Below are 10,183 nucleotides of genomic sequence, written 5' to 3'. Positions count from 1 at the left end.
ACATATGACAAAGAACCCCAAGTTGACACTTAACCCATGTTTTACACAAAGAAGATAGACAAGTTGAACAGTGAGAAATACAATAACATAACCAACTAAGGCCAGCTACACAGGCCTACTGTGGTCATAGAGTAACACCCTACATGCATTACTCACCATGACTCATCAAAGGAACATCCAGTAACTGTGCAATATCTTTAACGTGCTGGGTAAAGAAAATTAGGTGTGTGCAGGGAAGTCACTACAAAAGTTCCATCCTGTTGCATAGCTATCTGGGGCTGAATCATAACACTGGGGCAATGAGGACAAGTGCAATATGGGTTTATTGTCAAATCGGTTCTTAAAATATTAACTTGATATATGTCACTTTGTCATATGAAGTCTTAAAAGTCTGTTGTAATAAAGTGCAGAATTAAAGCAAGTTCCCTGGTGGAACTGTACATTTGTATGGTTCGGTCCTTAGCGAAATGTATTTCTAAAAATATGAAAAGCCCTTTAACCACATGAATAAAGCTAATGTGCAAGGTTATTTCACAAAGCTCAGCCCCACTGTACAAGGCCTCCTCTCTTTTCAATTAGAGTACAATTGGACAAATATAAAGGTTTCACGTATGGGTTAGTCAGAGCTCTGAAGAGCTTATACGATAATTGATATGCCGTACAAAGCTCAGATGTCAATGAATTTCCTGTAACCTCAAACTACATGCACGGCCATACTAGTATCCAACTAACCTATGTCTATTGTTTTTGTGCTCAGCTCACCATAGAACAAATCAGGTTCAAAGGTCAATAACATGAAGCATAAGGGTTGCATACACTCCTACTCAAAATCTGCACACAATTACCTTTTACAGTTAACACCTGAAACCACGCAACACTACCAATCAAACAGCATTCAGCAATTGTCACATCCCTCTTTGCTTAGTGTAACAAATTATGGAAACAAAGGAACAGGCAGTCACCACATATAATGCAAAATATTGCACAGACAAGTGCTAAAACAGAACAGTCGCATATCATAGCCTGTGCATAGGAGGAATAAAGCACTTATGGTATTTGCAAACATTACCACTTCATAAAGCTTCATGGTTTTGATAGAGAAATTAGTTAATTCCATTACACTCAACTACGCCGATACAAAACCATGACAACATAACCATTGAATGAGAGCATAATGAATGTATGATTAAAGTTAAGAGTCCATATATTGGCAACATAGTAATGGAAAAAAAGTCCCAGCATTCCACCATCTTTGCATAGATAGAAAGAAACAAAGAGATGGGGGCATGGAGAAATCTCTCAATGATATCTTAATAAATAGCATGGAAAATGTAGAAATTAGTAAGCTAAAAATATTGTGCATGCGCATATTTAAAAAATCTCCATCAGTTTGCCACAGAGCTATAAATGGGGGCTGCACTTCCTGATTTGCCCTATTTTTTCAGCCATGTACATTTTGTAATTTGCTGATGGTCCCTAACTAGCCCCATAGAAATATCTAATGTCAAACCAAATTGGCCATGGGAATTACTATGGTTGCGTGCAGCTCTGCTCCAAATTGATGATTACTTGGTTGCTGCCAGCTGTGGGCAGGATTGAAATAAACCCAACCCGAGGAAAAAAATGTTAGGGTACTCCTCATTCCGTGACATACCATTTTTTCCTATCATCTCGCAAATCTCAGTTTTGGACGAGACAGACGTTGACCAAAATTATCCTATTTACACTTTGTAGTCAATTTTGACACTACAATAAATGTTTGACTCATATCGATGCCACATAGGCTGTTTTCAAAACATAAAGTTGCTTTTTAGGGGCAGTTGCTTTTTAATTCTGGCTTCGCAGGGGGGGGGGGGGGGAGGAAAGTTCACACAATGTTCATTATTGAGTGCACATGGGGTGAGGAGAATGGTGGCACACATGTCTTTAATAGTCATTATCTGTGGAGAAGCACAAAGGCCTCTAGCTTCTCTGGGATGTTGCCTCTGTAGCAGAGGCTGTGCTTGATGATAGCCCGCGCAGCCAGACACTGCAGGGTGGTGTGGTTGATGGGCTGGATCAGGTTCTTGGCCATCTCCTTCTCGTCCAGCAGGTCGCAGGCCGTCTGCTTCAGGGAGTTGGTGCTGTCAAAGTGAGTTCCGCAGGCGATCAGCAGGTTCATGATGTCCGGGTGGTTGTTGGAGGCGGCCACATGCAGGGGGCTGTTGTTGTCCTCGTCGCGGCTGTTGACGTCCGCCCCACACTCCAGTAGGATAGAGGTGACCTGGAAAGAGGGGAACTTACAGACAGGATAGCGGCCCACGCAGGTGGTGTTCCTGTCCACGGCCAGGTGGAGCGGGCTGTAGCCATTCTTCCCGCAGGGCTGCAGCTTGAGGAACCTGTAGATGGTCTCCTTCTTGAAATGGTCCTGCTCCACGGTACAGGGGACCTTCTCCAGCAGGCAGATGAGATGCAGGATGATGGAGAGGGCCTTGCTGAGCTGAGCCAGGTCAGGCTGGGTTTGTTTCACCGCACGTTCAATCTCCAGCACGCTCTTACTGAGGATGCCCATGAGGTCGTTGAAGGAGACCGAGGTGCCCAGAAGGCCTTTAGCACGGTCCTGGAGCATGAAGGAGAATAGCTCAGCGAAGGACAGCAGGCTGCTGGCTGTCATGGGGCTGAGGGGGTCCAAGTTGCTCTGCTGCATGTCAAGGGCATACTTCCAAAGGTTAATGCAGCGCTCAAAATTCCCAGAGTCAGCGTATACAGCTCCCCGGTAGCGGATGTAGTAAGAGGTGTCGGGGTGGGAGGGGCCCAGGATGCGCTCTCTAATGAGCAGGGCCTGCATCCTCATCTCATCTGGGTCTGAGATCAGGCTGTCTAGCTCCTCCCCATTACTTACTTCCCTGGCATAGTCATAGGCCATGATCAACTGCTTTGGCTCTGCTTTGTTAAGAAATGTTTTGCTGTCACTGTATCTCAGGTCCATGGCCCTCTTCCAGTACTTTAATGCCCCAAGAAGATCCCGCTTTTTGTCCACAAAAGTAGCACCAAGCAGTTCGAGGGCATTTATCCTCTCCATGTGGTTTGTTTGCTGGTGTTGTGTCAGATAGTCAACAATGTTAGTGTGGCCAGTCACACTAGCAGACAGCAGTGGGGTCATTCCATAACCATCCCTCTCCATGGTGGCACCATATTTTAGCAGCATCTTCATTATCTCCAAGCTACCAGATTCAGCACAGTCATGTAATGCTGTGTTACCTGTGAAGAAAGAAATACTAATACATGTTTTGCAAACTGGAAACCATTTTTGCAGACATTCTAGCAATAAATAAATATATATTCAAATGTATATTCAAATTCATTGAAAGTAGATGTTTAAGTGAAGAGACAAAAAAGGTTACATTTGCTACATTTCATAACTAAATATGTTTGTCAAATAACTTGGTAAGCAAATGTCTTCCCACATGCTTGCCTGTAACCCTTTCCCTCTAGTAGACCAGGGTGATGTAAGCAATGTGCCAATCTAAGCACCTGCCAAGGGGGTAAAATTCTCATGGATTGGGACAGATCTTGTGAGTGGGCTATTGCAAGGCTTACATTTATAACAGGCCTGGGTGGCATCACGTCCCCTAATTGGTTTAAACACAAATTACTCCAGCTTGTTAGTTGACCTGATTAGATGTCCAAATGGAGGATTTACCTCAAGACTGTCTGAAAAAACATACACAGGTTTGGCAAATTGTATCAGACAAATGTGATCTGCATTTAACAGCAAATTACTGAATGTTTCATCATTTTGGTTATGATCTGTCATGACATAACAGAGCAATGCACCTGCCAGGTACTAGGCCTTATCTCGTTGCTCAGGTAGACCCAGGGATATAAAATAAAGCGAAATAAACGTTTGAATGCGTGACCTCACCTTTAACACTTTTCCTGTTAACATCAGCGTCTTTCTCCAATAGATACTGGGCAATTTCCTTGTGTCCTTTGTAACACGAGATCATGAGGCATGTGTGACCATGTCTGTTTGCTACTTCCAGGTCTGCCTTGTGCTCTACCAGGTATTTGACAATGTCCAGATGCCCATCGAAGCAAGCTGCTCTCAGGGGGGTGGAATTGGTGAGTGTTGTATTGTTCACAGAGGCACCGTGGCCAAGTAAAGATTGCACTACTTTCAGGTGTCCTGCTGCTGAGGCAGCCCATAGAGGGGGGGCACCTTCGATAGTCTCTCCATCAAAATTCACTGACCCCCCAACCTCAACGGGTGCGCAGCAACACTCCAAAAGATATTCCACTAAATCCAGGTGTCCGTATCTTGCAGCCATAAGCAAAGAGGTCGCACCGTTGGTTTTCTCTGCCATTAATTTGGTAACCTCTACGCCAGTTTTGTTCTCCAAAAGTTTCTGAAGCAACCGTAGCTTGCCATCTCTGGCTGCATTGAACACCGCCGTTTGTAAATCCATTTATGCAGCTTTGTTCACGGACACAGTTGATTAAGACACGAGCGTCTTGATACAAGTATGTGGCAGGTGTTGAGCAGAAGCCTTTGTTTGTGGCGCTAGCTAGCCTTGAATAGTTTGCCACTCGATACTAGGTGACTAGCTAACTACGTATTGCTAAATTAGCCAAATGGGAGGCAGAAATCAGCCAGCTAGCGACTGGAAAACGTATATATTAACATTGGCATGTTCTGCTTTCCCCTCTCCTCGATTGAAAGTTTGTTGGCGACGGAAATATAGCTAACTTAATAAAATTGTCTGGGTAGCTAGCTACGGCACTGTTCAACCAAATACCATGGGTGTAATCATTACGCAAAATCTGTTGCGAACCCGATAACTCCAAACGGGAAACGATAGTTTACTGGGCACATTCAGGTAGGTCCCGCCCTGTTCCGTTTGGTTGTTAAACGGTAAAAAGTTTGCGTAATGAATACATCCTAGGGGTGTAATCATTAGCAAAACAGTTGAAAAACATTACGTTTTGCAACTAAAACGAGTTTCTATTGGACAAATGCAGATAGATCCCTCCCTGTTTCGTCCCGTTCGCTTCCGTCTGAGAAACGTTTTGCAAAAGAATCGGCGTAATGAATACGCCCCAGTTAGGCGTGTTCAGTCTACGCTGTCCGACGTCCTTTTCAATTTCATCAAGCAGTTTTTTGGGGGGGGTTAGCTTTAATTCTGCATGTCATTTCCCCACAGAACCATGTGTAAGTCGACGTATATCTAGATGTTTTATCCAGTGTAAATATCAAGAAATACGGTGAGGCCAGAACATCCACTCCGCTTGGTATTTAATGTACAGCTACGCTAGCTAGCCAACATTGTCCAGCAGCCGAAGTCGTTTGAGATGCGTTCTTTTTCTTCGTTGATCAGCTTGTTGTGTTGTAAATTTTTCCCGCCCGTTAAATCGATCCCAGAGGGAATAACACAAGAAAATCTAGCTAGTATGGCTATTTTTCTATAATGTTCTTGGCGGGGGGCGGGCAAATTTGTCCACCCACCACTGGTTAGATCATCACGACTCAATGGGCGGATTCGATTATGCTGGGGTGTGGGACACGTGACATAAACGGGCAAAAACGGCGAGGGAGGAGCACTATTTCAAATCGAAAAGTAATCTGCACCGCTCGGTTGTCAACAATTAGGCAGCCTAGTGCATCGCCCTGAAACATACATATTTTTCATGAAATATTGTAACGACCCTTGGTTTATAAGCGCGGATATCGGCTATGCCGTGGGTGCATGCTTTTGCGGCACAGTCGATAGCGCGCTGGACTTCGGGCTACAAAGTCGAGGATTCGAGACCAGCTCCCTGCCTGTTTCATTACAATATGTTTGCATTTTCAAACTACTTTTCATTGTGAAGGTATATTAAACATTTTTATCAAAATAAATCACTTTTGCATGTGAAAACTCAGAATCCTACTCATTACTCCAAGTGCTTGGTTACGTCACATTTGTTTTGAGCAGATCTCGCCGTTTGGCTTTGAACGGGGCACCTGTGGCTCACGCCCGGAGGCAGCCCGGTTCCAAAACAAATGTAATCAACTGTAACCCAGTGCACAATACGCCTACACGGACAGATGAATCGAGTCCCCTCATTTCCCAGAGTACACTGCTGTCAATTCGAAAACAATGCGTTTTTTTTCATTTACTATTTATTGAAAAGGAAACCATCCAATCACATAGCTTGTATTCGCTTACGCAATAGCAGTTAAAGGCAAATACCCAACTCCATCAGTTTAGGAGATGAGCAAGATGTCATTACAGTTTTTGGGGTTTGTAGTGAATAAAGTTGGCATCTGCGCATAAAACTGTATTAAACTAATAATAACATATTTGCATATCCTTACAGGCAGATGGTGATTGCATTGCATATATTTTGTTGGCTACTACCACCTCCTGGAGGTTGAGTGAACAATGTACAGAGGATGTTTTTTTTCTGTGATCAATTATTTGATAAACAAGCACCGAGTGTGTATATAGAATCAAGATTAATTTGAGAAGTTTAATACTTTCTGCAGTTCTTGAAATCATCACATGACAATGTAATCATAATATGTTTCATTACACATTTCTCGGTGTTGTATACAACCGCACCTTTCATGATGTTCACAAGTGTACATGGCCCACAAGCTGTGTCCTTTGTAAAGAACAAAATTAAATACTTGTTGATCATTAGCAACCTGAGCAGTGAGTGGATTTTAATGTATCAGCTATTCCTGCTGATAATGATATATAATATTCTGCATCACAATATAGAGGTAATTGTCAAAATTAATGGAAACACGAGTAAATGAGGGATACAAAGTATATTGAAAGCAGGCACTTCCACACAGGTGTGGTTCTTGAGTTAATTAAGCAATTAACATCCCATCATGCTTAGGGTCATCTTAAAAAATGCTGGGCAGACCATTATTTTGCCCCATAGGATGACAGTGTACCCATCCACAGGGCACTGAATGGTTTGATGAGCATGAAAAACATATGCCATGGCCGTCTGTCACCCAATTGAACACTTGTGGGAGATTCTGGAGCGGCATCTGAGGAAGCATTTCCACCACCAACAAAACACTAAATTATGGAATTTCTCATGGAAGAATGTTGTCGCATCCCTCCAATAAGGTTCCAGACACTTGTAGAATCTGCCACGGTGCATTGAAGCTGTTCTAGCTTGTGGTGGCCCAATGCTCTATTAAGACACTGTTGTCTCCTTTATATTGGTAGTTGCCTGTAAATGCTATCTATTTATGTGGCTCAGTTTATTCATTGATTGAATATTGAAGGTCTGACAATGGGTTTACCAGAATGTTTATTAAGCTATGCAAATAAGGAAACAATTCCTTGGACTACCAACAAGCTGATGACTGTGCAGAAACAATCATGAACAGTACGCAAACATATGACCACACACATGCCTAATATGAAATAAATTAAATAATTTTGTGCTTACACCAGCTTCATATTTATGTTTTAACCATATAAACCAAAACAAAACACCAGTTACAATAAAGAGATAGTTAAACTCCTAGTCAAGATCCATCCACCCAAAACAACCTCTGCTTGCCACAAGCCTGTTGAGTGGAATCTCACATTAAAAACAAACCAATTGTTTACAACAGACAGAGTACTTTTGATTTGTTTGATATCACAACTTGAATCTAACAACCAAGTTTGAATTGTCATTACTAAGGAAGCGAGAACTGTGCACAAATTAAATTCTGCAACTACGATTTAATGTATCAAGTAGGTGTCAAATTAGAACTGCAAGACGGGCTACCAGTTTGTTCACATTATTCTGGTAAACAGTGTTGTAAAAAACAATGACAATATGCACCCACATGATAAATACGTTGTTGCATTTCCAACATTATTTGCTAGATTTTATTTAGATAATCCAGTGGGTTTTTAAAAGTAACTTCAAAGCCTGAACGTACCTTATATCTAATTCTATGAATGGCATCTATAAAAAACATTCTGCCATGAACTGTTGTTGGTGGCGTTGGATCTGAAGTCCCTTGTGGAGGTGACCGGGATGAGATGCTGTGGGATGTTAGGATCCAACACGCGTGGTGGTGGTCTTCCTGTCAGAAAAGAAGCTTCTCAGCAAGACCACCTGGCTGATGCTGACTACCAGCAAAATGAAGGCCTCCCCAATGGACCAGAAAGCCACTCTTGTGTTAAGGTCCTCGGCACGGCTGCGTCCCTGAGCCTCCCGCAGACGGAAATGTGTCTGATAGTCAATGACCGATTTCAGGGCCTCATGAATGGACACGCAGGCAGACTCCATCTGAAACAGGTATTTACAGGCTTAAAAAAGGCATACAAGATCCCTGTATGGTTTGACATGCAAGCACTGCAAATAACCAGAAATCTATGCCTATGCACACAGTTCTTTCCATTATGTTTCTGCCAAATGGGGGAAACTGAAATCCAATAGCATTTAATTCTGTTGTAGGGAATTAACAGATTGTTTTGATTGAACTGCCATATTGAATATTGCACAGAAAAACACCTCTCAGCAATAGTCATCAACAACAGACCTACCTGGGTTAAAGCAGTGACCCTGTTCTCATTGGGGAAAAGTGGGGGATCCTCTCCAACTTGGAAATCGAAGTAGACGGTCTTATGCGTGAAGGTGGAAAACTCATTGCTGAAGCAGAATTTATATGTTCCGTTCTTGGCAGCCGTGAATGTAAAGCTGTCATACTGCTTCTTCATTTCTTTGTAAAGAACAGTACCATCTGCATCCTCTAGACGACAGTCAACATCGTAATGCCCGCCAGTGACAACCTAGAGAGAAAATACTTTGTTTAAAATACAGCCTAGCAATTTAGCTATAGTTATTCCCATAACTCCATGTCATAATGTGAGGGCCTCAATCAACTTACCTGGAACTCAAGTGTACACTTGGTGCCAATGGTAATATCTTCATAGAAACACTGTTTTGCGTTATCTGGAAGCTCAAACGTAAGCTCGGAGCCAAACGTCCAACCACAGAGCAGGTGGGCCCAAAGAACCTGCACCAACACTCTGATGGTACCATGATAGCTGTACATCGTGGCTGGTGGAAGAGTGGTAATCTGATATAGCTGTGAACCTGCAAACCAATACTATTTCTAGATCACTTCAAACAAATATCTAAATAAGAAAAACGTATACATTGACATGTGAACTAACAACATATGACTGAAATGGAATGGTCTACAGACCAAAAGCGGAATTCACAATTGACTAGCTTGATACGCTAATTTAGATAGCTAGCTGACATGGCCGATTCATTTGCAATCTGTTTTTATTAGAATTTGAGTTGGCAAGATAAACTAGGTTTACAATGAACAATTACAATAATTTATTGTACACATATTTTAAGTCATCGTTGAATAGCATGCTATTTTAGTTCAATATTGTGGTTAATTCAAGCTACTCACTTTAGATCCCTCATCCGGATGAAAGTAGCTACTAGGAGACGTAGCATCAACGAATCACCCCATTGGCTAACATGAAATGGGCCCGCCTCCGTTCTTCTACCATTGGTGAGAATTATCGGAGGAAGCACTATAACAGGAGGTGCGTTCAGTTTGCTTGAACGTTTGCTACCTTGTGAAACGGTTTGTACTGTACGACACGTTTCCCCAAAACGTTCTTGAACAGGATTTGACGTACGTTTGCTGGGTGTGGCTTGAAGCAATGAGTGACATTTAAAGGGCAGCTGCCACGCTGACAGCGTTGCCCAATCCCTCCCCGTTTTGCAACTGGTCGTTCGTTACAGCACCGTTTCCGTTCAATAAAACGTTCCAGAACGTGAACAATTACGGAACGCAGCCAAGGTCATAGCTAGAAGCTTTTGTCAAATTAACGTCGAATTATTTTTGCACTTTAGCTAACCCTAACCCCTTTCCTAACCTTAACATAATTATCCTAAACTGCTAATTGGACAAAAGCTGTAGCAATTCTAGTTATGACCCCCCCCCCCCCCCCCCCCCCWCACACACTCCAGTCTTGTTACTGTTAAATTTGTCAATATCACTTCGCTTACAAATACTTGTCAATGTTTGTCAGATTTTTGTAACCCCCACCAAACTATCATTTGAATAAACCATGTGATCCCTTGTGGTGTCACTTACCATAGGCCTACCTAAGGCCCAAAGGGAATTTGACTAACAACTGATACCAGGGTCAGATTATTCTTCAAATCT

The 10,183-nt window shown here is 42.5% G+C and overlaps 2 protein-coding genes across 3 annotated transcripts; both read right to left on the bottom strand.

The window, feature by feature from the left end:
* Positions 1-305: 305 nt before the first annotated feature.
* LOC111958058 (protein fem-1 homolog C) lies at positions 306-5,517 on the bottom strand. Its single transcript, XM_023979240.2, has 2 exons — positions 3,905-5,517; positions 306-3,240 (listed from the first exon to the last, which is right to left on the bottom strand). Exons 1-2 carry the CDS (start codon positions 4,446-4,448, stop codon positions 1,937-1,939), a joined length of 1,848 nt encoding a protein of 615 aa, XP_023835008.1. The 5' UTR covers positions 4,449-5,517; the 3' UTR covers positions 306-1,936.
* Positions 5,518-7,932: 2,415 nt separating this feature from the next.
* LOC111957876 (transmembrane emp24 domain-containing protein 7) lies at positions 7,933-9,507 on the bottom strand. Of its 2 annotated transcripts, none has more exons than XM_023978939.2 (4): positions 9,416-9,507; positions 8,876-9,048; positions 8,532-8,777; positions 7,933-8,274 (listed from the first exon to the last, which is right to left on the bottom strand). In XM_023978939.2, exons 2-4 carry the CDS (start codon positions 9,041-9,043, stop codon positions 8,038-8,040), a joined length of 651 nt encoding a protein of 216 aa, XP_023834707.1. In that variant the 5' UTR covers positions 9,044-9,048; positions 9,416-9,507; the 3' UTR covers positions 7,933-8,037. The 2 variants fall into 2 exon arrangements, with proteins under 2 accessions (XP_023834707.1, XP_023834706.1); XM_023978938.2 differs by having other exon boundaries at positions 8,876-9,084; positions 9,416-9,493.
* Positions 9,508-10,183: the final 676 nt, after the last annotated feature.

Source organism: Salvelinus sp. IW2-2015, linkage group LG33 (genome assembly GCF_002910315.2).
Source record: "Salvelinus sp. IW2-2015 linkage group LG33, ASM291031v2, whole genome shotgun sequence".
NCBI classification, from domain to species: Eukaryota; Metazoa; Chordata; class Actinopteri; order Salmoniformes; family Salmonidae; genus Salvelinus; species Salvelinus sp. IW2-2015.
Note: the sequence above shows the minus strand (reverse complement) of the source record. Positions and strands in the feature narration are given on the sequence as shown.